This window comes from Euleptes europaea, chromosome 21 (assembly GCF_029931775.1).
Source record: "Euleptes europaea isolate rEulEur1 chromosome 21, rEulEur1.hap1, whole genome shotgun sequence".
Classification (NCBI taxonomy): domain Eukaryota; kingdom Metazoa; phylum Chordata; class Lepidosauria; order Squamata; family Sphaerodactylidae; genus Euleptes; species Euleptes europaea.
In genome coordinates, this window is record NC_079332.1 from 3,352,773 (window position 1) to 3,378,761 (window position 25,989).

The 25,989-nt window shown below is 51.6% G+C and overlaps 1 protein-coding gene across 1 annotated transcript; it reads right to left on the bottom strand.

Annotated features, from left to right (window-relative positions):
- Positions 1-873: 873 nt before the first annotated feature.
- On the bottom strand, positions 874-25,253 carry CRAMP1 (cramped chromatin regulator homolog 1). Its single transcript, XM_056866385.1, has 20 exons — positions 24,982-25,253; positions 18,769-18,962; positions 17,803-17,956; positions 17,035-17,118; positions 16,739-16,787; positions 16,358-16,443; positions 15,400-15,523; positions 15,129-15,210; positions 12,608-13,876; positions 11,950-12,124; positions 10,485-10,657; positions 9,249-9,323; positions 8,126-8,207; positions 6,628-6,732; positions 6,127-6,305; positions 5,350-5,430; positions 4,054-4,288; positions 3,331-3,495; positions 1,880-2,034; positions 874-1,041 (listed from the first exon to the last, which is right to left on the bottom strand). The coding sequence occupies exons 1-20, from the start codon at positions 25,250-25,252 to the stop codon at positions 874-876; spliced, it is 3,906 nt and encodes a 1,301-aa protein (XP_056722363.1). The 5' UTR covers position 25,253.
- Positions 25,254-25,989: the final 736 nt, after the last annotated feature.

The window sequence follows — 25,989 nt, forward strand, 5'->3', positions numbered from 1 at the left end:
TAGCTTTTCCTGTCGGTTTTTAAAACGAGGATTCGTAACTGACGGAGCAGCCTTGTGCAGAGCTGAAAATCAGTGGGCTTAGACAGGAGTAACCCTGTAAGACCATTGAGTGGGCACGTAGGGGAATGCACAAATAAAAAGGGGGTGTGTTAATTGGGACCATAACCAAAGCACCTTCGCAAAGTTTCCAGCCCTTAAGAGAAAACCGCAACACGCAAAGCCCTTTGGGCAGCCTGGGAGAAAGGCAGAGAAAAGGAACGGCATTCGCAGACTCCTCAGCAAGCGACCCCAGCTCTTGGGAAACAGGAACGGACCCAGGCTTCCCGCGCCATACTGGAATGTCGACGGACGTTATAGCAAAGGAGAGAGAACACTGGGCGAAAGGGCTGCGGAATTAACCGCCGCCTGTTGCGGGAAGTGCAAAGAACAGCGATGCGACCAGATCTGTCAAAACCAGGCCAACTGTGACTGACTGAGAAACGATGAGTATTTTAAACACACACATACACTCCCTGCCCCACCATGTGGATACCACAATAAGGGTTTTGGTTTACTATATTAAAAAAAAAGAAAAAGGAAAGTATCTTCTCGATTCTGCTGCCCAGACCATTTTGGATTGCGAGTCCGGGCCCATTGTGTAAACTCTTTTCGGTCCCCAGCTCACTGTGTGTTAAAATTGCCCATAATACTGCTCCCGGTCACGTCGTTCCTAGCACATTGCACATTCCAGGAACGGCAGATGCTCGAAGACTATGCTGCTCTTCGCACGAGGCCTGCTCCAAGGTTATCGGCTGCATAGCTTTGCCACCGGCCGCTCCTCTCCCGGTTCCGGCCAGTCCAACCGTTCCCACCAGCCCGCTGGTCGAACGCGCTTCACTGAGAGAGGTCACCGGTGGGGAGGCCGCTGCTGCCTCCCCCTCCGTCAAAGAGGATTTCTCGGCGGGTTGGCTCGGGGATCGACAGCTCCTGGGCGAGGTCGTTGAAGCGCGAGATGTAGTCGATGCTGTTCTCATTCATCATGCACGCCAGCTGGGAATCCACCTGTGAAGGAAGAGAAGCAAGGGTGAGGCCGGAAGCTTCAAGCAAGCCAAAGAAGCAGAACACAAGCCCAGGCCAGATGAAACTCCAGGCTTTCTACACATAAGGTGCTTTAAATTTTTTGTGTGTAAAGGACAATTCTAGTATATTGATCCTCTACCCCCCCCCCCCGTTCTGAAGTGGTACAGCCCCAGTAGGCTCTCATGTCTTTTTCTGCGCAGATGGTTCTGTTTCAAATTATGCTAGCCACCCATTCCTTATTGCTACTGGTATTTGTACTAAATGCACCCCTATTCTCCTCAGGATCAGAGGAGCATGCCCATTATATTAGGTATTGTAGAGCACAGGCAGGAGGGTGCTGCTGCAGTCGTCATGTTTGGTGGATTCCTAGAGGCCCCTGGTTGGCCACTGGGCGAACAGACTGCTGGACTTGATGGGCCTGGGTCTGATCCAGCAGGGCCTTTCTTATGTTCTTATGTGGTGATGGCTACTATCTTGGAAGGCTTTAAGAGGGGAGTGGACATGTTCATGGAGGAGAAGGCTATCCGTGGCTACTAGACAAAATGGATACTAGTCATGATGCATACCTATTCTCTCCAGGATTAGAGGAGCAGGCCTTTTATATCAGGTGCTGTGGAACACAGGCAGGATAAATGCTGCTGCAGTTGTCTTGTTTGTGGGCTTCCTAGAGGCACCTGGGTGGCCACTGGGTGAACAGACTGCTGGACTTGATGAGCCTTGGTCTGATCCAGCATGGCCTTTCTTATGTTCTTATGCACGCTGCCCCTTGCCAAAACTATTTCTGCAGATCCCCTAGACACCAATCACGACATCTGGCCACGTGACGTACCTCGGCTACGTCGGCTATGGAACGAGACACAAAGGAGTCCCGAGAGTTCCCATCCAGCAGGCTGGGTCCCAGCAAGGAGGTGCTGCCGGTGGTACCCAGAGAGGTGGGCAGCATCTTCCGGCCCTTCTCTGGGGAAAGGAAGCTCGCTGCAAGGCACATGGACGAGGAAGCGAGTTAGTGGCAGAACCTTTCAGTTTGTGAACATGGGGGGGAAAGGGAAAGAAAGACACAAGCGGGGCCCAACGAACCTCTAATTCGCCTTCCCAGGCTTAAGCAACACTCCCCTTCAACTGTACCTGGTTCAGTTTCTCCCCTGCTGCAGGTAACGCAGGCATAAGACCGCTCACAGCTATACCGTGACAAATTTGGTACCTTGCTTTTTGTTTAAACTCGCCCACATACACACAACCCCCCCCCAGCCCCATCCTGTTTCTATACAGAAGAAGAAGAGTTGGTTTTTATATGCCAACTTTCTCTACCACTTAGGGAAGAATCAAACCGGCTTACAATCACCTTCCCTTCCCACAACAGACACCCTGTGAGGCAGGCAGGGTTGAGAGAGCTGTGACTAGCCCAAGGTCACCCAGCTGGCTTCGTGTGGAGGAGTGGGGAAACAAATCCAGATTAGCCTACGCCGCTCAAGTGGAGGAGCGGGGAATCAAACCCGGTTTTCCAGATCAGAGTCCACCGCTCCAAACCACCGCTCTTAACCACTACACTATGCTGGCAGCAGCATGCGCTCTTGACGGCAGATTTAAGCTTTGAATCGTAGTCAGCAAAGGAAACGGCCTTGGAGCTGGCGAGGAAGAGACAGGGTAGTTTGAATTCCAGGAGCAACCTATGGTTTTGACTCTGGCCCTCCTATTCCCCCAGCCAATCGTTTGGACTGCGGGTCGATGGACGACCTCCGCCCTTTTGCGGAGAACGGCTTCGGAGACTCTTCTCCGGATGCTCCTGCCATGGAGATCAGAAGGACAACGAGTTGCATTTCTGTCCGTACAGTGCCCTCTGAAGATCTCTCCCGGCATTACTTCGGATGTCTTTTAGGCACCAGGGGACAATCTGTCCTGTCTGCCTGGGAGATTGGCATGCAAGCCCCCCGCCTCAGCCCCCACAGCAACTTGGAAGATGCACTGTTCCCAACCCAGTTTTAAGCTGCCCGTCCATTTATTTTATGCTAGTGCTTTAAAGCTTACAGTGGATTCTACTTTATTGTTTTAACAAATGCCCCAAAGCAGTCTTGGACTCCGCGTTTGGCAGAGAGGCAGCAAAGAATTTGCAAACGTGTACATCAGTTACATTCAATGTCTAAGTATTCCAATCAGTTCTCTGGCTCTCAGATAGCCCCGATATGTGCTGCGGACAACCCATGCCTAATGGGGAAATAAAGAAGCTTTTGAGCCGAGGGAGGCAGCCCAGGTTTCCTAGGCTGAGACACTCACAAAACAAGCTGCTGAGGGAAGAGTCAGTGGAGTCATTGGGGTACCACTGGGGGTCATGGGTGGGAGAGGCGATCCAGTTCTGCTGAGGGCTGCAGGAAGGGGATGGAAGACTTTTGGAGCTGTCGCTGCCGTTCAGCTTCGCTGGGGACAGGGAAACATTTTCACCTGAGAAAGCAAAGCGGCAAAAGAAAAGAAAGAAAAGAAAACCGGTGTCTGATCCGATCATAGACAAAGCTGGGGTTCTTAAAGCTGGGGTTCATATATTCTGCTTGAATCTTTCACAATAAAAAGAACTTTGTTCAAGTTCACATAAGTGTGTCCTGCCTACTGTAGGTGCTTAAGCTGAGTAAGTCAAAAGCTCTGCTCACGACCTGAGTTCAATCCTGACGGAAGTCGGTTTCAGGTAACCGACTCAAGGTCGACTCAGCCTTCCATCCTTCCGAGGTCGGTCAAATGAGTCCCCAGCTTGCTGGGGGTAAAGGGAAGATGACTGGGGAAGGCACTGGCAAACCACCCCGCAAACAAAGTCTGCCTTGGAAACGTCGGGATGTGACATCACCCCATGGGTCAGGAATGACCCGGTGCTTGCACAGGGGACCTTTACCTTTTAAGCTGAGTAAGTTAAATACCACTTCTTAGGAAGGGGTGCATTCTAGAAGTTTATTCACTGAAAGGCATTGACTGCTTCACAGCCACCGATGGCAACGCGGCATGGTCTCTTACCGTACTGGCCAGAGCTGATCGCGATTTCGATGATAGAGTCACTGATCTGAGTGGCAGGCTCTCCCTGAGACAGCACGTCCTCGGGGGGTCCGGGAAGAGAGATATCCAGGAGGGCTGAGACGTTGGGAGGAGAAAGGCGGGTGGCGGAAGCTCCCGAGGAGGAAAGCGGAGGAGGTGGGAGGCCGTTCTGGAGCGCGGCTTTTGGGAGTTCAGGCAGAGAAAGGACCGGCGTTCCCTGATGAACAAGCAGAACACGGAGGTTAGTCTACCATTTCCTGACACCCTTGCGATGGCTAAAGCTAGGTTGATACTAGCATGCACACTCTGTATGGGAGACTAATATAGCCCAGAGTAGAACAACTTGCAGGTATTCCACCTAGTGGGCTTTCAAATGTGAAAATTGATATACGCCCCTACATACATACCTGGGCTTTTATAATTCTGTTTATATATTTTAATACAATTGTATATTGTTTGTCTGTGCATTATATGGGTTTTTATCTGACCACTGATGAAGGCCGGTTGGCCAAAACACATCTGGTGTGTGGTTTAAATTTATCAACCATATTAGTTGCTATTGTGCTTTGTTTGATCATTTTTAATATTTTTAACCCTGATTTAAGCGCCTTAAAATAAATATATTTCTTCATAACATTATTTTACCTTTCTCCACCCAACCTTGGGTACCCAGCTTTTGGTTTTTCAGGTTGGTTTTTATATGCCGACTTTCTCTACCTTTTAAGGAGAATCAAACCGGTTTACGGTTGCCTTCCCTTCCTCTCCCCGTAACAGACACCTTGTGAGGTAGGTGGGGCTGAGAGAGTTCAGAGAACTGTGACTAACCCAAGGTCACCCAGCTGGCTTCATGTGGAGGAGTGGGGAATCAAACCCATTTCTCCAGATCAGAGTCCGCCGCTCTTAACCACTACACCACGCTGGCCTTCCTCTGTATAACAACCCTGGAATTCCTTGGTGGTCTCCCATCCAAATACTTACCAGGGCCGACCCTGCTCAACTTCTAAGATCTGACAGGATCAGCCTAGCTTGGGCTACACCTGGTTCTATTTTAATTTTATTGCATTTCCCCCTCTCTTTTATTGCTGCTTTCTATCTTGTTTTCTTTATCTAAAATTTGATTTTTAAAGAGTTATCTGCCACAATACAGATATTTATACGGAGAGGCAGGGTATGACTTACACCAATAGACACATATAATGAAAACATTGCTGTGCATCCCCAGGCAAAGCAGGACGTCACAAATCGGTTAGAGTGGCTGTCAGCAAACTCATACTCTACCTGGAAGCCATCAGGGATTGCCTCCTGGTCAGGCTGTGATGGGAGGCCAAGGAAAGGAACCCGACATTCAGTGCTTGAGCCCTGGAAGAAAAACCAGTCGAGAACGCTTGAGTCACGTGTTCAAAGAGGGCAAACTTTTCAGGGGAAGAGCTGCGACTGGCATGCCACCCTCTGACTGGAGCGGCCTACTTGCAGAGGAAAAGCTTGCGGAAGTAAGTAAACTCTGCCAAATACTGTGCATTTTACTCCTGTTTTAATTCTGCTTTACCTGCCACTTTTCCTTGGCTTTGGTGATCTCCCCACCCACCTCGCTGCCCAGACGCTGGGAAACCCCAAGTGCCACAATGTGAGGAAGAGGAGGTGGTGTGGGTTGATGGGGTCAGAACACAGATTAGAGGAACAAGAGGCTACCAGGGACAAGCCATACTTGGTAAGAGGGGTACAAAGGAGGCAACAGGAGAAATCCCCCTTCAGTTCAAACTTCACTGGTTAAAAGCGTTATAAGCTATTCAGAAGAAGAAGAGTTGGTTTTTATATGCTGCCTTTCTCTAGCATTTAAGGAAGAATCAAACCGGCTTACGATCGCCTTCCTTTCCCCCTCAGGTGAGGCTGAGAGCTCTAAGAGAACTGACTAGCCCAAGGTCACCCAGCTGGCTTCATGTGGAGGAATGGGGAATCAAACCCAGTTCACCAGATCAGAGTCCACCGCTCCAAACCACCGCTCTTAACCACTATACCACGTTGACTTCAGAAGAACCGAAGAGGGAAAGAACTGACCATGACCGAAGCCAAGGCGCCTCCGTTCTGATGCACCCTTGCGGAGTCTTGCCCTGCGACCACGGCCGTCACGGCGTCAGGAGACAACGGGGAAACGCCAGATAAGCCCTCGGCCTCCAGGACAGCCAAAGGGCTACCCGGGATAATGCCGGCGCTCTGGGCTGCCAGATCGATCGTACCTTGGACAGAGGAGGGAAAGGGTGAGAGAGGCCTTCGTGTCGGCGGTTCCGACAGCAAGGTGGCAGACGTCTGCCGCCACGTCAGACACTCCTGTGGGCCCTGTGATTCTCGACATGGCTTTTTTGGGGCGGTCAAAGAGGAGGCCTCCTTCCTTTTTCACCGCCAACCCATAGTTTGCATCTGTCATTCAGAGCAGGAAACCCTGGAAGAGGGGCAAGGCTGGGGAATGCAGTTGGAAGCCTCCCTCTGTTTCACAGCAAGCGTGGAACCTCCCGCTCACAACGCCCTCTCTGGTTCTCCCCTTTCCAAAGAGAAACCTACTAGACAGATTGTTGGCGGCTTGCGCCGGAAGAACCTTGGGAATGATGGGGCGGGACACGGCTGCTTTAGTGAGCGAAGAGTGGATTGGCCGGAAAGATCCTCTTCCTGCATTTAAAGAACATGAGAACATAAGAAAAGCCCTGCTGGATCAGGCCTGGTGGGGAAAAGCTTCAGCTTGCGGTATTTCCCCTTGCCATACAACTGTTCAAGACACTGGAACTTTGCACACAAAAAAATAGCATAAGAACATAAGAAAAGCCCTGCTGGATCAGACCGAGGCCCCTCAAGTCCAGCAGTCTATTCACACAGTGGCCAACCAGATGCCTCTAGGAAGCCCACAAACAAGATGACTGCAGCAGCATTGTCCTGCCTGTGTTCCACAGCACCTAATGCAATAGGCATGCTCCTCTGATCCTGGAGAGAATAGGTATGCAGCATGACTAGTATCCATTCTAACTAATAGCCATGAATAACCCTCTTCTCCATAAACATGTCCACTCCCCTCTTAAAGCCTTCCAAGTTGGCAGCCATCGCCACATCCTGGTGATGTAACTATGAGAATTTCCATTAGGAGCTGCTGAACACGGAAATGCATTGAAGAACCTTCGACAGATTATACAGACATGAACATATAATGCACGCAAAGGTGAGATCTCACATACGATTCCCCCCCCCCTCAAATATCGCCAGGGGTTTGGGAAGCCTCAGTAAGGCAAAGAATATGGGTTTTTTAATCTCTGTGTCCGTCATGCTGTACAATCTTGGACACCCTCTTGCCAACGCTCAGCTTAGCCTAACTTCACAAGGAGGATGAGTAGAAAGCAGGGGTCTACCCAGGCTATTCAGCAGCTGACACAAGCATTAGAGAGACTTTGCAACCACTGCCAGAGGAGGGAGGTTTTCAGCATCAGGACTGGACATTTAAAATGTGTCATTTCTGTTTAGTCATGCTTCCGACTGATGAGTTAGCGGATGATTTAACCACTTTTGTTGGCCTTTAGCTTATAACTAATGAGGAAGAGTGGTTCCTCAGTGGAACAGGCTTCCTCGGGAGGTGGTAAGCGCTCCTTCCCTGGAGGTTTTTAAGCAGAGGCTAGATGGCCATCTGTCAGCAATGCTGATTCTATGACCTTGGGCAGATCATGAAAGGGAGGGCACCTTGGCCATCTTCTGGGCATGGAGTAGGGGTCACTGGGTGTGTGGGGGGGGCAGGTAGTCGTGAGTTTCCTGCATTGGGCAGGGGGTTGGACTAGATGACCCTGGTGGTCCCCTCCAACTCTATGATTCTAAGAAGAATTGGTTTTTATATGCCGACTTTCTCCACCACTTAAGGAAGAATCAAACCGGCTTACCATCACCTTCATGAGATGAAGCCCTGAGGCAGAATGGTCATAAATGGATTTGAAGGGCATCTCCCCACAAATTCTGCGTCATTCTGCAAGCTCACTCGAGGCAGACAGAACACCCTGTGCAGGGTATGCACCCAGTGGAGCCTTACCTGTCACCGATGAGTTGGACAAGATGGAGAAGGAACAGACGTGCTGGGAAGGATTTCCCGACGGCCGGGGGAGCAGGGTTCTCTGAGAAAGAAAGCAAAGGCAAGGCGCTTTGAAAACTTGCCAGTAAAAACAAAACCCTACACCTTTCAAGATTGCCACTCCTTTACGTTTTCCGTCCCACAACAACAAGGTCTGACCCATCCGCTGCTACAAAGAAGAGCTTGGGAAAAAAAAGTACAGAAGAGGGCAAACGAGACGATTAAGGGACTGGAGCTCTTTTCCTATGAGGAGAGGCTGAAGAGTGAGGGAGTTCTCAGGCGGGGGGGAGGCAACGAAGGTGGGGGAGGACAGTAGAGAGGCTGGCAGTTGTGTGAATCGGGTTGTTGGACTCAATGGGCCGCTGGTCTGATCCAACGGCATTCTTTGGGGAGGGGCTGTGGCTCAGTGGTAGAGCCTCTGCTTGGCATGCAGAAGGGTCCCAGGTTCAATCCCCGACATCTCCAGTTAAAGGGACTAGGCAAGGAGGTGATGGGAAAGACCTCTGCCTGAGACCCTGGAGAGCTGCCGCTGGTCTGAGTAGACCGTACTGACTTTGACAGACCAAAGGTCTGATTCAGTGGAAGGCAGCTTCACGTGTTCTTCTTAAGAGGGACATCTTTGGCTGGCTTTTGGAGTCTTGCCTGCAAGCACCCCCATTCTAAGCCCCTGTTAAAACTGCCCTGACCCTGGGACAGCTGGTATGAGCCCAGCAACACAGAAACGTTTCCACGGGAGAACACAAATGTGATCACGTCAGCCGGTTTCCTAAGCATTTGTTTCCACTTGTGTTTCTCTTTGCCTGCTGTGGTCAGTCCTCCGCTGAGGTAACACACACCGTGCGCTTTCCAGCTCTTTGAAAGACGCTGGTGTTGCGAGGGCAGGAGCACCGGGTGCTCCGCAGTAGAGGATGGTGTGCCTCTGCCACACGAAAAGGGAACTGCACAAAGGGAAATAAGGCTGAGTATCCGAGCCGCAGTAGGAACCAGTTGGTGACTGTCCACTCAGATGGAAGAAATCCAAAATCCGTCCACAAACCCCATTCAGTTCCCAGAACACACATTCCACTTCGTCAGTGTCTCTGACCTGTACTACTAGCGGTTTTCGCAGGTGTCTGTTACGCAATTTCTTTGGCTTGGGCAAGAAGAAATCAGACTGCATCTGAAAAATAAACCAACAAAAACACCTTTTGAAGACGTGCCCCCCCACACGTACACACTTCCTTGCTCACTGCTCAGAACAGACTCCCCAAAAAGAGGAATCACTTTTTCACTCAATAGGAGTGCTGGACTACTGTCTGGGAGACCCAGGTTCGAATCCCCACCCATGCCATGGAAGCTCACTGGGTGACCTTGGGCCGGTCACACACTCTCAGCCTAACCTACCTCACAGGATTGTTGTAAGGATGAAATGGGAGGGGAGGAGAAAGCTGTGCTGGATCCCCATTGGGGAGAAAGGTGGGGTACAAATGAATCAAATAAACAAACAAATCAATCAATCAATAACTGATCAGATTGTGGAACTCACAAATTACTAGTTTAAGGGGGGGGGCGAGAGAAATTTACGGAGGTCCATCGGTAGCTGCGCTGGCAAAATGGTCTTTTAAAAACAAATTATTCATTCCGAAAGAGAAAATGTATGTCACGTGAGGCTGTTTCCCGCCTCCCAAAATTTCTTCACGTGGGGAGAAAAAGGAAGAGTTTTATCTCTCCAAACCATCACGTCTTTAAGCCTTAGGCAATCACGCTTCAACCTCGGCTCGGGTTTTGGAAGGCGGAACACTTCCTTTCCCTTATCCCTTAAAAGCTCCTTGAGCCATTAATCTTGAGCAAAGTAAATCTAATGTTTGAGGGATATGAGGACTGAAATAAATCTTGCCTCTGACAATGTAGCCCTGGGATCCCTGTCGCTTAATAAAAAAGGCATTATGTCAGACACAGAGGCATTAGATTTATATGTTAAAAGGGGAGAAATGTAACATGATCCTCGTAAAAGCGGCATTCCAAGAGGGTGTGAGCTAATGAATCGATAGAGCCAGAAGAGCAAGACCAGGGCCTGTCTGGGTATGGTAAGTTCAAAATTCTGCCTTGCGTAACCACAGAGGGGTTAGCATTCAGTCTAGCTAAACAGAAGGCCCTAGAAAGACGAGGAGCTGTCAAATAATAAGCGGGCAAACCGCGTGGTGGTGGTATTCAGTGCAGAACACTTCTAAAACTGGAAGGCCAGAAAACAGTGGCGCGACATGGAAAGGAACCCTCGCCCGGCCCCAGAGCTGCTGCCCCGATTCTCAGTGGCCCTCGGAGAGCCCCGAGAGCCGCTTACACTGATCGTGTCCAGGTGCTGCCGGATGCTGAGCTCCATTTCTTTGCTGGGTAAGAAGGGCTTGCCGTGCCGGCTGTTGGGAGGGAGCGTCGTGGGGACGGCAAAGAGGCCGCAGTCTGCGTCGGTGCCGCTGGAAGGGCCAGCCAGGAGGGATCTAGAGGGGTTTCTCAAACCTGAAAGGATATAAACAAAAATATTGGTGCTAAGTGCTTTTTCACCAAGGGTATCCTTTAGAGCAGTGGTTCCCAAACTTTTTTGGGCCACCGCCCCATCGGTTCCACAACCTCAACCCCAGCGCCCCCCTACCCTATCCTATAAAAAGCATTATTCGAAATAGGGATTTGCATGATGCACTAAAGAAGATAATAACAATAAAATTTCAAAACAGTAACAATTAATTGCACATCTATTCAAAATTAAATTAAAACTTTTTAGATGAAACTTATTCAACTAAACTGATTAAAGTGATCCAGTGGTACCAGCTCTTCGAAGTCTGGGGAAAAAATTCTGATAGTTCCCACCAAATTTGCCAGCGTGGTGCCATAAAAAAAGGTAACAGTCCCCTGTGCAAGCACCGGTCCATTCCTGACCCATGGGATGATGTCATATCCTGACGTTTACTAGGCAGACTTTGTTTATGGGGTGTTTACGGCCAGTCCTTTCAGGCTAGGGGGAAGCCAACGGCTAGCCGAGTTTGGGTCACTCCGGACTCTAAAAACATTATATTCCTCAGGGAACGCTCCATCTTGTAAAGGGGATGTGGGATAGTCTAGCATAGCCTGATTTCGCCAGATTTCAGAAGCCAAGCCGGGTCGGTACTTGGGAGACCTCCAAAGATGTTGCAGAGGAATGCTGTGGCCAAAACCACCTCTGTTTAATAGCTCAGGGGTCGCTGTAAGCCGGCTGCGACTCGACGGTGCTTTTTACCCCCATGCCGGACAAACGCGATGCTGTGACTGGCTCATAGAATCGTGGAGTTGGAAGGGACCACCAGGGTCATCTAGTCCAACCCCCTGACCAATGCAGGAAACTCACAACTACCTCCCCACACACACACACACAGCGACCCCTACTCCATGGCCGGAAGATGGCCAAGGTGCCCTCCCTCTCATGAACTGCCTAAGGTCATAGAATCAGCATTGCTGACAGATGGCTATCTAACTTCCTCTTAAAAACCTCCAGGGAAGGAGAGCTCACCACCTCCCGAGGAAGCCTGTTCTACTGAGGAACCGCTCTAACGGTTAGAAATTTTTTCCTAATGTCTAGACGGAAACTCTTTGGATTTAATTTCAACCCATTGGTTCCGGTCCGACCTTCTGGGGCAACAGAAAACAACTCGGCACCATCCTCTATATGACAGCCCTTCAAGTACTTGAAGATGGTTATCATGTCCCCTCTCAGTCTTCTCCTCTTCAGGCTTAACATACCCAGTTCCTTCAACCTTTCCTCATATGATCTGGCTCACCTGAGGGGCTGGACGCGGTGCTGGGAGAAAAGGTCTTGTTGCGAAGGGCGGGCTGGTTGCGCGCACAGCCCGGACTCCTGGTGCTAATGGCAATCACCTTCCCGGGCGGCGTCAGCGTGTGCTCCTCTTGCATGGGCTTGATTGGGGATGTTGCGACAGTGCTAGTTTCGGGTGCCTGAAAAAGAACAGGAGTCTGAATCCCAATGGCCGTGCTTCGGAAAGCTTTTTACATAGTTTCTGATCTACTTGCTACTACAACAAAGTGCCAGAAACACTACCACTTTAAAACAAATTAAACAAAGGGTCGTCTAATTTGCAGTGTGCGTCTGCATTTTGCAGAGTAAACGCAACTCTTGTTTATGGCACTCAAGAGTTGTCATTAACGGGACCTCACTAAGACTTTCTGCTGCAGAACGGGTCAGAAAAACCTTGAAAATAAATCACACGAAGCTGCCTTATACTGAATCAGACCCTCGGTCCATCCAAGTCAGTATTGTCTGCTCGCTGGGAGCGGCTCTCCAGGGTCTCAGGCAGGGGTCTTTCAGCATCACCTACTTGCCTGGCCCCTTTAACTGGAGATGCCGGGGGTTGAACCTTGGGACCGTCTGCGTGCCAAGCAGACGCCCTCCCGCTGAGCCGCAGCCCCTCCTATCCTTACCGGCTTGGGGTTCACTTCAGTGGAGATGAGTCTCAAGAGGCAGTTGAGGAGTTTCTGTTTGTGAAAGGGCGGAGCGGATTTCGTTTCGGGCGCCCGCTCCCCGGATTCCTGGGCCTCCGCCGGCCCCAGGACAGCCAGCCAATCGTATTCCAGCTGCAGCTTGTTCGGTTTGCCCATCATGAGGTAGACTTCCGCCAAGGTAAGGCTCTCGGAGGTCCGCAGGCTCCATCCCTCCTCTCTGACCTGCTGCGTGAGGCGGCTGGGGTCGTCCTTGAGAGGCTTGGTGGCTGATTGTCCCTGAGGTGGCGGCGGCAGCACTGGCAGTGAGTTGCCAGGCTTCTCCTGAGAGTCTTCCGTCACCGCATCCGACACCTCCTTACCGCGCATTTCTGCCGGCGGTCCGCAGAGGGGGAGGGCCTGAGTTTCGGATCGGGACGGGCTGCGAGTGGGCGACGCCACCCGCTCCCTCGCCGGCTGCGCCGAGTCCAGGTTGCCGGCCTCGGCGCTCCCGGACAAAAGACTCCCGGCATGAGGGAGGCCCCCCGGCGCAACCGAGTCTTTCCTGTTCGGCCTGTCCGCGCAGAGACACTTCTCCGGGACGATGAGGTCCTGGCACGACTTCATGTACCGAGGGAAGGGGTCGAGCAAAGAGAGTTCCTCCAAATCGGGGAGAGGGCCACAATCGCAGCTGGAGCTGCCGGACGGTAAGGGGGCAGTCGCTTCGGTGACCGACGCCTCCCTGCTCTCGGGACGGTGAGCTGCGGGGTACGGCTTCTCAAGAGGCCCGCCCGGGTCCTGAAGTCCGGAAGGCGGCTTATCGAGACAGTCCAAGACGCTGAGACGCGGGAAGACTCCTCCCGCAGCCCCGGTCTCCAGAGAGCCGCAGTCAGCGTTTGTGGTCGCGTCAAACGTGGGCTGAGTGTTCCTGCTTGCTTCCGCCGTGCTCTCCGCCCTGGCCCCGCCCTTTCCCTCGCCCCCCCGAGGGTATTTGACCTGCCCCCTGGCCGTCCCCTGACCGCTCTGTATGCCTAGAATCTGGGCGGGAGGCAACAGGTGAGAGTCCTTCGCATTCTGCTTGCACCTGCCCGACTCCTGCCAGTGGACGGTGCAGAACGCTTTGGAGTGTACGACCCTGGCAACCCCAGGGAGCGGGGCCAGGGTACAGTTCTCTCCTGGGAAGAGATGGAGCATATTTTTCTCTTCCGAACAGCTGCCGCTTGCTTCGGGATCTCTGGAGTCTTGTAGCTGCCTTTCTGCTAGTGTTTTGCGCTGCGTAAGAGGCATTAAGGAAAAAGCCCATGCTGAAACAATCCCTCGGGAACACGCGGTAGAAAAGAGCAATAGTCCAGTAGCACCTTAAAAGGTTAACAAAATACTTGGCCGGCTACGAGCTTTTGGGGAGGGGGCTGTGGCTCAGTGCTAGAGCATCTGCTCGGCCTGCAGAAGGTCCCAGGTTCAATCCCTGGCATCTCCAGTGAAAGGGACTAGGCAAGTGGGTGATGTGAAAGACCCCTGCCTGAGACCCTGGAGAGCCGCTGATGGTCAGAGTAGACAATACTGAGTTTGATGGGCCGAGGGTCTGATTCAGTACAAGGCAGCTTCCTGTGTAAGCCACAGCTCACTTCTTCAAATACTTGAAGATACCATCTTACTTACATGAAGAAGTGAGCTGTGGCTCATGAAAGTTCACATCCTGCCAGAAATTTTGTTAATCTTGAAGGTCCTACTGGACTCTTGCTCTTTTCTACTGCTAGTGACAGACTAACAGGGCTACCCATCACGATCTACCTTCAGAACATGTCATTCTTTCCAAGGTGAACGCACGGAACTGTCCTATACCGAGTCAGACCACTGGTCCAGCAAGGTCCGCGCTGTGACTGGCAGTGGCTTTCCAGGGCCTCGAGAAGGTATCTTTCATACCACACCTGCTACCTAGTTCTTAACTGGAGATGTCACGGGCTGAACCTGGGACCTCCTGCATGCAAAGTGAATGCTCCACTGCTGAGCGGTGGCCCCTCCCCACATGAAGCTAGGAAAATATTTTTACAGGAAGAGTGGTTCAGCAGTGGAATTAGCTGCCTAGGGAGGTGGCGATCCCCCCCTTCGCTGTCAGGGATGCTCTAGGCTGATCCTGCACTGAGCAGGGGGGACTAGATGGCCTGTCCGGCCCCTTCTAAATCTATGATTTTATACTGAGTCGGGCCACTGGATCTGCCAAGGTAGAGATCTTTCACATCACCTATTACCTGGTCCCTGAAACTAGAGACTGAACCTGGGACCTTTCCGCGTGCAAAGCGGATGGTCCACCTCTGAGCCGTGGCCTCTAGAGGCTGTCGAACCACTAATTCTTCTGGCATTTAAAAAAGGGATAGGTCACAAACAAACACTATCAATCTCTCGACATACGTAGGAAAACAGCTTCCTGAACTTTCTCGCCGACTACATAAAGGGTTTTTGCCCCAGGGGCATAAAAATCCAAGAAGCGGGAGATTGCCTCTCCTCTGGATCAGACAAAGGATACGATGCGCGCATCGTGGAGAGCCCACTTCTGCTTGAGGAACTCGATGAGGCTGGAGACTTTGCGGTGCAGCTCCACGATCATCCTGGCGAGGCGGGCAAACAAGGGGCGGGGGAGGAGTCAGAATCCAAAATTCCAGTCTCCAATTTCCTCTTACGAAGTCCGCTGTCATTAGTTCACCCTTGATTACTTCTGTGGGCGTTCTTCTGAAGCCAGCCTCTTGGTGCCGTTTCCCGCCCCCCCCTCCACCCTCGGATTCCCACTTTGGGGTTACCTGAGCCTGGGGTTCTGAGCCAGACTCTGCACGCGGGCCCAGGCGTGGTTGTTCCTCGGCTGCAGCTCCACGGGGACCTTCAGTGGAAGACGGACGGGTTTCTGATCCTCCTCATCGCTGAAGCCTGGGGTGGGGTGGGGGAAAGAGAGGAAAAGAAGAAGAGTTGGTTTTTATATGCCAACTTTTTCCACCGCTTGAGGGAGAATTAAACCGGCTTACAGTCATCTTCCCTTCCCCACAACAGACACCCTGTGAGGTAGGTGGGGCGGAGAGAGCTGTGACTAGCCCAAGGTCAACCAGCTGGTTTCATGGGTAGGAGTGGGGAAACAAATCCAGTTCACCGGATTGGCCTCCACCACTCCTTCCAAACTCATAACAACCATAGGAAGCAAGGAGGAGGAGGAGAAGAAGAAGAGTTGGTTTTTATATGCCAACTTTCTCTACCACTTAAGGGAGACTCAAACCGGCTTACAATCGCTTTCCCCTCCCCACAACAGACACCCTGTGAGGTAGGTGGGGCGGAGAGAGCTGTGACTAGCCCAAGGTCACCCAGGTGGCTTTGTGTGTAGGAGTGGGGGAACCCAACACGGTTCACCAGATTAGGGTCCGCCGCTCATGTGGAGGAGTGGGGAATCAAACCCGGTTCTCCAGATCAGAGGCCACCTCGCTTAACCACTACACCACGCTGGCTCCTGGAATGAAGCCGTGCTAGGTAAGGTAGATTACAGTTCCCATGGACACATGGCAGCTCACTGTTCTGCCAACGGAACAGCGGGCTTTGGCGCTTGCTGAATTCCACACAGATTCTGCTTGCATCGTGACCTCCGTGTGCTGTTTTGGCAGTATGAACTCGCTCAGCGGCCCCCGTGTAGGGAGAAAGTGAGTTCTTCCTTTGCTCCATTCTGTCCACCTGCCCGCCCCACCCCCCTTCCTCGGTCCCTCCCCGCTTTGCACATACCATCCGGATCACAGAGCTTCTTCAGAGCCCTGCACATGGGAGCTTTGATGCGAAGGTTCCTCCCTTTGTAGCGAACGGTCGTAGCCCTGGAAACGTTTTTAAAGTTAGAGAGATTTGGAGGCTTCCTAGAGGCACCTGGTTGGCCACTGTGTGATCAGACTGTTGGACTTGATGGGCCTTAGTCTGATCCAGCAGGGATTTTCTTATGACACCCTTCTGAGTCCTTCTAAATCAACGGCCTTTAGGCTGACACTGAAAACACAGCTCTTGAAAGCCATCAGCGTCTTTCACCCTAAGCTACAGATTTCACTGCCTGGTTTGCTTCATGAAACCATTTCCTTCATGCTAGTAGGAATGGGGGAGGGGGGGAGAATTACTTACCCAACTTGGATGAGTTCATTCAGTTTAGCTGCATTTTTGTCATCCATACCTTCGAGTAAAGCAGAAAAAAGCGCGATGAAAGCAAAATATGGCTGTATGAGACCTGCTTTGCCCTTTCCTAATCACTGTTCTTAAGGGTGGACCATTTTGATCCATCTCATGTTGACTCTTCCTCTTTACCTGCTGCCTTCGACTTTTCCTAACATTTTCCCCCACTTTGTAACTGACCAGAAAACAGCAGCAGAGAGAAAGACCGGCACGCCCTAATTTTACAGCATCAAAGTACGTATACTCACAGCCCCCAATCTTCTTCCTTAGTTCCCCGTAACAAATTAAGCCGTAGAGCTCCAGGGAGGATTTCTTCAGCCCTTGGGAAAACACTGGAAAAACGACAGAGAGGAGGCCTGCGGATGTCAGACGTGAAAGAAAACACCCTTTGCCGACGGTACAATTTAAGGTGGTCACCGCGGAATCACCCCGATTGCAGGGTCCTCCGGGGAACGAAACAAATATCAACATTTATTTAACGGCGGCGCAACCAAGCTCTCCCTGCCGTTCGCACAACGCAAGACCAGTAATGGCAGGTGGAATTCAGGTTCCAACGGGCTTGTGTGTGTTGAGTTAAGAGCCATCAAGTCGCTTCCGACTCATGGTGACCCTATGAATCAGTGTCCTCCGAAATGTTCACAGGCACAAATAAAGCGAGCGCCAATAAAAATTATCTCAGCACAGTTATCGTGTTGGCCTGGTCATCTGAAATGCCCGCTGCGAACTGGCCAGCTTAATGCTCGCGCAAAACTACACATTGCTACACAAAACCACCAGGGAAAACTACAGATGTGGGGGTGTGGGCGGTACTCTTCCCCAAGGAGTGGTTATGTGTCCTTTCCTTTGTTGACCGAGCCACCATTATGGATTCTGCGCATTCCCCAGGTCTGCCGCACACGGATCCACCACACCTGCGCGGGAGTGGCTCGTGGCAATCTGATACACTGAATCAGAGCTCCTCTAAACCATGCACATGCCTCATGCCAGAACGGCGCCAGATCCTTCATTCTGCTCACCGTTATCGAAATCGATATATTTGGAAATCTTGTGCCAGGTGCGGTAGTAGAAATGCCGGACCTGCTCCTTGTTCTTCACCATGCTCGCCGGCTTGCTCTTCTTCTTGTATTTCAGGGCGATGTTGTTCTGAATTGCTTCGAAATCTTTCCCGTGCTGGAAGGGACACGCAAAAGCAAAACATTCATAACAGAGTGAAATAAACAGAAGATTACAGACAAAAGGTAAAGGTAGCCCCCCGGTTGCAAGCACCGGGTCATTCCTGACCCATGGAGTGACGTCACATCCCGACGTTTACTAGGCAGACTTTGTTTACGGGGTGGTTTGCCAGTGCCTTCCCCAGTCGTCTTCCCTTTACCCCCAGCAAGCTGGGGACTCATTTCACCGACCTCGGAAGGATGGAAGGCTGAGTTGACCTTGAGCCGGCTACCTGAAACCAACTTCCGTTGGGATTGAACTCAGGTCGTGAGCAGAGCTTGGATTGCAGTACTGCAGTTTACCACTCTGCGCCACGGGGCTCTTACAGACAAGACAAGGTTTGCTAGATTTTATTTAGTTGTGCACGCGTTTGGGCGATCCTTCCCCCCCCTCTCCGGGATGAAAAATCAGAGTCCGAGATGTCAAAGGCAGCATCCAGTTTGTTATAAGCCAGAAACCTGTGGATTCGGCCGGTTCATGACGCTGACGGTCATTACAGAATCGTTTGGGTCTGTGAGGCAACAAACGTTTGGATCCAAGCAGGCTGCCCCCTCCCCACATGGAGGACTAGGAAGGCAGTAAGCTCCAGCGTCTCTTGCTCCCCCCCCCCCCCCGCCGGCCTACATCCCTGTAGACTATCAGTTTAAAGCGGAAACCTGGCTGCAACTCGTAAATTGCAGTCTGTTACACCTGCGGTGCACTTTGACAGGCAGGGAGATGAAGTCCCTGATCTCCAGAATGACAGTTGTACAACTCCGGGGCATACCCACCTCATAGAGGCCCTCGAAGAAAGTGTTCTTATCTTCTGTGCTCCATGACTCCCACTGACGCCTGACCTTCTTGCCTTCCTCTTTTTCTCCAGCCGAAGAGCCCAGGTTCCTCGTGGCGGATTTCGAACTCCCAGCCGGGGTGCCGGAAGGGATTCCTGAAGAGTTGCCCGATGACGCTGCTCCATTGTCTGCACCTTTAACAAACGCCACATTTTTCAATTCAGGAATCCTGAGTCAGCCACCGACACAACACACTTCTGGACACATACATAGAATCATAAGAGTCAGAAGGGGCCATACAGGACATCCAGTCCAACCCCATGCTCAATGCAGGATCAGCCTAAAGCATCTCTAAATTTCAGACGAGCAAAACTCCATTGGCCCAGCAATCAGAACTTGAGAAACCAATTTTTGATTTACCTATTTCAAGTTACAATATATTTTGCAACGAAGGTTTTTAAAGCCTGGCTGGCCAGCTTCCCAAGGAAAACCTTTCTGCAAAACCGAACAGCAGGTTGAAACACAATAAGAATGAACAATTTCAATCGCTTCTTGCTCGTCTGAAAGGAGGGAGAACTCTTATTCAGTATTGCTTTGGGCATTCCTGGTTTAATTCAGACTTCAAGCCCCCCCCCCTACTTTGGTTAAGGAAGGGTTTGGCGCAATGTCTGAACCATGGAATGGGAACAGTTGGTAAAGCAGAAGCAGCAACCGCGGTTTGGGAACCACGTTTTACGGTCTGCTAGGATGTCTGAATTGAGTCAAACAATACTGCATGCCTAGTAACTGGAAGAGACTTTCCGTTCAAACTGGGTAGCTTGTAATTTTAGTGTACCATCTCACAGATTTTTTAAAAAGAGATCTCACTACTAAAAAAAACAACAACACCTGGGTGGTTGCTAAGGAGAAGCCCTTGAGAGTTTCGCCACGGACCCACCTACGCAGCCCTTTTAAACCGGCTTTGATGCTCAAAGGGAATGAGAGTTTTCAGACGTTGTCAAACCCGCTTCTGGTAGGGGATTCCATCCACGTTTCATGACGCAATGGCACCCTAAAGGAAACCAACCCTGGGCCAGCACAGAATTGTTTTGGGTGAAAGTGGCCCAGAGACCGTGATGGGAAAGGAAGTCCGTCCCCACTTTTCCCTCCCAAGCCTCCCATGAAATCTGCAAGGTCACACGGGAAGGTAAATTTACTGAAAAGCGTCAGACTACACAGTCGCTAGCGATACAAAATGATGTTAAAAAAAAACAAAACAAGAAATTTCCACCAGACTCAACTATTTTAAAAATATAGAAAATGCAAGTAGGGGTATGAATTGTTACAATGGGCATTACGGTTAGGGGTGCCAGCCTCAAGGTGGGACCTGGGGATCCCCCGGAATTAGAGCTCATCTCCAGACTACAGAGACCAATTCCCCTGGAGGAAATGGATGCTTCGGAGGGTGGGCTCTAGGACATTGTGCCCCACTGAGGTCCCTGTCCTCCCCAAATCTCCAGGAGTTTCCCAATCTGGATCTGGCAACCCTATTCCCACCCCCCTCCCCGGCCAGCGAGGACCTAGCAAACCTACCTACGGTCTTAAATTAAGTGGAATTAGAGATTGGCGGGTTAAGGAAGAGAGCTAGGCTGAAGAGGAAGAAATTATAATTATGCATAGGCGAAGCACACCTTAAAACCGTTCGCCCCGAAGGGCGGCAGGCCAGTCCTCACGATAAGATGCTGGCAGGAGATAGCCCCGTGAATTGGTCTTTGGCCTGTGAACGGCTTGCAGCAAACACCTATTTTGTAGTACCTAGAGCCCCGTGGCGCAGAGTGTTAAGCTGATGTACTGCAGTCAAAAGCTCTGCTCACGACCTGAGTTCGATCCCGACAGAAATCGGTTTCAGGTAGCTGGCTCAAGGTTGACTCAGCCTTCCACCCTTCCGAGGTCGGTGAAATGAGTCCCCAGCTTGCTGGGGGTAAAGGGAAGATGACTGGGGAAGGCACTGGCAAACCACCACGCAAACAAAAGTCTGCCTTGGAAACATCAGGATGTGACGTCACCATGGGTCAGGTGCTTGCACAGGGGACCTTTACCTAGTACCCAAGCAGGGCCAGGAATGAACTGGGCCCATCTGTTATTATTACGTGCTAATGACACTACTGCCTCTATATTAAGCGACGGAACTCCAGTTCGTCATTCTGGCCCGTCGAATCCCTTGACGGTGTTCTTTTCCCCCTCTGCCGAATAAGAAAATTGGATGTGCTGTAGGACTTCGACCTTTCCCCACCCCGTCATCACTGCCTGAGCGAGCAAGTCGTATTTTTGTAGCCCTGTTCGGTGTCTCTATTAATCAGCAAAAAATAAAATCCGTTTTGCGGTGATCAACTGCTATAAAAACTAGAGCTCAAAAAATCAAGTCATAAAATGGAGGGGACGGGTTTATACAGTTGGGTCATGGAAGACTTGGGTATCTCAAAATGACATCTAATAAGTTTATCCTGTCTGTCTAGTAGGTGTGATTGGGTCAATGCCATCTTGTTTACTGTATTATACGGAATTTTAAAGTATGTTTAAAGTATACCGTGGACTGCCAAAAAAACAAATCAGTGGGTTATAGATCAAATCAAGCCTTGGTGAGCAGCTCAGAAATTTGCCCTGGCCTGGGTCCCGTTCATAAAAATCCGCCAGTGGCACCAAAATAAGAGAAACCGCAAACCCCAGGGAGGCTACATGCAAAAACGGTTTTTATAAAAAACCAGCCAACAGATCGCCCTGACATGAATGGCGCAGGCTAACCTGATCTGATCAGATCTTGGGTCGGCCCTGGCTAGTATTTGGATGGGAGACTACCAAGGAAGTCCATGTTGCTGCAGAGATATGTCAACCAATGGGATACAGCTGGCAACAACTTAAAATTAAGCGGTAGGTTTAATGAGCGCGCTCTTAATTTCTCCTGGCACCTTTCTCAAACATCCCCAGAAGAGATTTCTATGGATTTTTTGAGAGAAGCGCTCCCTGAAGAGCAACGCAAGACAATCTTCCCAAACAATCTAATCCCACCAAAATCACAGGGCCGAGGCAAGGGTTCTAGAGCCCCGTTTGCCTTCAGGCCACGCGGTCCCACCTTTGCCGGCAATGCACAGGGTGCTCAGAATTCCTCCACAAACTGGAGGGCAGGTGAGACCGTTTTGAGTTCTCCAGTACTGTACAAGACGATAACTACGAAATAAGAGATAGACCCTGTTTTAGGAAGGAAGAAATAGGTTTTTGGTGGAACTTCTTCTTTACCTACTTGGAGCTCACATTATGACGCTTCAAACAAAACCAGGAGCACCAACACGGTCTTAATCTATCCCCACAACAGTGAAACGCGTGGTCAAGCCAGGTAGACCATTACAACAGCAGGAGCCGTAACACACAACGAAGCATGAAAATATCCACCTTTCTACGTCTAGCTTCTAGGATTCTGAAAGGTACACAAAAAAACGCTCCGAGTCAGAAAGGGAGACAGATCCATGTGTGAACGCAGGCCTTCCACGCAAGGGGCTGAATGCTTCCAGATGGACACTCATACCATCATGCTCACCCTGGCCCCACTGAAGTGTCTAGCAGTCTTTTTATGAAGATGAAGACACCCATCCTGAAAAGCAGGGCCCACTGACAGTTGTGGGGAACGAGAGGTGGCTCAGTCTCCAATATGTTCAAAGAACGGAACTCTGCTGGATGTACGCCACATACATAAAGGGAAAGGCCAGTGTGATGGAAGGTTTGCTTAAATGGGATGCCCATTATGAAAGGAGACACAATACAGTGTTATTGTTATATGAAGAGGAAGGAGTTGGTTCACCTTCCCTTCCCCTCCCCACAACAGACACCCTGTAAGGCGAAGAGAGCTCTAAGAGAGCTGTGACTAGTCCAAGGTCACCCAGCTGGCTTCATAAGGAGTGGGGAAACCAACCCGGTTCACCAGATTAGCCTCCGCCACTCATGTGGAAGAGTGAGGAATCAAAACCCGGTTCTCCAGATCAGACTCCACCGCTCCAAGCCACCGCTCTTAACCACTACACCACACTGGCGATAATACCATCGATACTTTCATTTAGTCCCTTTACCTCTATCCTTCTATCACCCAATGTGTTGCGGGAGCGGGGGGGAGCAACAGGGGCGAAAGTCAATTAATATTTTGAGAGTTTTCACAATATCCATTCTTCCAACAGAGAAGTTTAAAAAACAAACAAACTGAACACCTCATAATAGTTACAGGATGAAATACCGGTACTAAAATGACTTCCAAGCAAAGGGGTTTAAAAACCCATACACAAAGGCTGCACATCACCAGCATAAAAGTACATTCAACTATCCAAGGAGCCGCTCTTTTCTGTAAAGCCACATGTTGTTAAAAAAACAGAAAGACGAACAAGAAGAAATTAATTAAATGTTGCTAACAGAACAGAGACTTGGTCCAAAATTCTTAAGGAGTTCTAGTTTGGAAGCGTCCCCAAAAGGTGAACACCCAAGACGGTGTGATTAAGGACAGCAACAGAGTACGGATTTGAGACACGTTCCAGCGGCCCATCTTTTTGTGACGTACCAGCATCACAAACCATCTTCCAAGAAAGGCCAGGAAACGATCCCTCCCCATTTTGATTAATAACTTCACGCATCTTCCAAAATTACGATCACACCATCTGCCTTAGGCCCAGTTGCAAACCTGGCTCGATAAAAAAGCAACCCAAAACAAAAGACGTTGACCGAGGCAGAACCAGGATCGCCCAGAAGTGCAAAAGACAGCCTTTGATCGTAAAAGGCAGGCCCCTGACCCTGTTCTGTGCCCGCATCGGAGCCCCCCCTTTGGAGGATTCACGGCCCTGAAGATCAGTGTAAACCTCCCCCCAAAAAACCTTTTTTCAAAAACAGGGGAAGCCTGGGTGGGGGGAACCCTAAATCACGTTATATCTCTCCTCTTTTAATACACAAACCCAATGCCTCTGTGTCTGACATAATGCCTTTTTTATTAAGCGACAGTCGGTGGCAAGATTTATGTCAGTCCTTATATCCCTCAAACATTAGATTTACGCTGCTCAAGATCAATGGATCAAGGAGCTTCTAAGGGATAAAGGGGGGGGGGGAACCCAAACAAAAAGGCAGACGCCCTTTGCTGGCAAAATGAAGGCGGAAGGACGTCCCACCTTCCACCCCTCTGTGTGCTTGTGTGTGAGTGTTTTTTTTTTTTTGAAGGGGGGGTCAACCGTGTACCTTTCCCATTGGCAGGATCTAAGGCATGAGTTCTCAACAACGGGGGAATTTTAGGGTTCTGGGGAGGGGGGGGATCGGGACCACTATTCAGCAAAGCGTGATGTCCCGTAGATGACGCACAACCAGTAAAATTGTTTTTGAGTTAGACTATCTTGGGATGGGGGGGGGGAATTATATTCTGAACAATGGCGAAAAGGGGGGGAACGGAGCGAAAAAAAGGTTGAGAACCACTGTTCTAAGGGATAAGGGGGGGGGAACCCCAAAACAAAAGGCCGATGGCCTTTGCTGGCAACGAAGGCGGAAGACTTTGTGTATTAAAAGAGGAGAGATATAACGTGATTTAGGGTTCCCCCCGCCCTGCCCCGGCTTCCCGTTTTTGAAAAAAAGTTTTTTTTTTTGGGGGGGGGAGGTTTACACTGATCTTCAGGGCCGTGAACCCTCCAAAGGGGGGGCTCCGACGCGGGCACAGCACAGGGTCAGGGGCCTGCCTTTTACGACCCAAGGCTGTCTTTCGCACTTCTGGGCGATCCTGGTTCCGCCTTGGCCAAAGCGTGTGCGTGCATGCGTGTGTGTGTGTTTGGGGGGATCAATTGTGCCTGCATGCGCGCGTGTGTGTTTTGGGGGATCAATTGTGCCTGCATGCGCGCGTGTGTGTTTTGGGGGATCAATTGTGCCTGCATGCGCGCGTGTGTGTGTTTGGGGGGATCAATTGTGCCTGCATGCGCGCGTGTGTGTTTTGGGGTATCAATTGTGTCTGCATGCGTGCGTGTTTGGGGGGTATCAATTGTGCCTGCATGCGTGCGTGTTTGGGGGGGATCAATTGTGCCTGCATGCGCACGCGTGTGTTTGGGGGGATCAATCGTGCGTGCATGCGCGCGTGTGTTTGGGGGGATCAATCGTGCCTGCATGCGCGTGTGTGTTTGGGGGGATCAATCATGTGCGCCTGTGTGTTTTGGGGGATCCATTTGGTACCTTTCCCCTTGGCAGGAGCGCTGGCGCCGGCGGCACCGGGCGCCGGCGGCGGCTCCTTCCTGGGCCTCTTGCTCTGGGGCCGGACGCTGGAGCGGAGGAAATGATGCTGGTCGGGGCCGTGGGCCGGCTGGAGCGCCGGGGCCGGCCCGTCCTCCTTCGCGGCCCCTTCCTCCTCCGCCGGGGCCTCCTCCTCCTCCTCCTCGCCAGCCGCTGCCCGCTTGCCCGGCTTCTTGGGCCCTTCCTGGGCACCCTCGCCCAGCTTCACTGTCATCCTGTGTGGGTGGGGGGGGGAGAGAGAGAGAGAGACAGAGATTAAAAAGGGGACAAATGAGGCGGTTTTGGGGAGGGGGCGGCCCCGGGCTAGGGGACCCCCCCCCCAGGCCAAGTGTGTGGGGTGAGGGAGAAAAGAGGGGGGGGAGAAGTTTCAAGGCTGGCAGAGCCCCATCCCTCCCAACATGGCGGCCGTTGTTTTGCCACTCGCCAGGTTCCCCCCCCACACACTTGTGGGCTGGCCCAGCAGCCTGGGAAGGGGGGGCAGGGGGCAGGGACCCCTCCCAAAGGGAGGGGCCAGGCCCCCCCCTCAGAAGACCCCCCCCCAGAGGGGCCCTTTGGGGGCGGTTGGGCGGCCCTGGCGACGGTTGGAGAGGCGAGGCGAGGCGAGGCGGGCGCGCGCGCAGAGAGGCAGGGAAGGCAGGCGCCTTGGGGGAGGGGGGCGCTGGCCAAGCGGGACCCCCCCTCCCCCCAGGCCTACCCATTGCGCGGGTCTCCGGCACCGGGGGGGCTCTTCTTGCGCCTCACCATGGGGCCGAGGGGGTCCGGCCGGCGGGAGGGGGGCGGCTCATCGCCCGAGATGCCGCCGCCGCCGCCGCCGCGTTGGGCTTCTCCTCCTCCTCCTCCGCCTCCCCTCTGCAAGGGTGCGTGCGCGCGCGCCTCTTCCCCCTCTCTAGGGCCGGGGAGGCTCCCGACTCCCCCCCCCCCAAAACACACACGCACACACTCCCCCCCCCC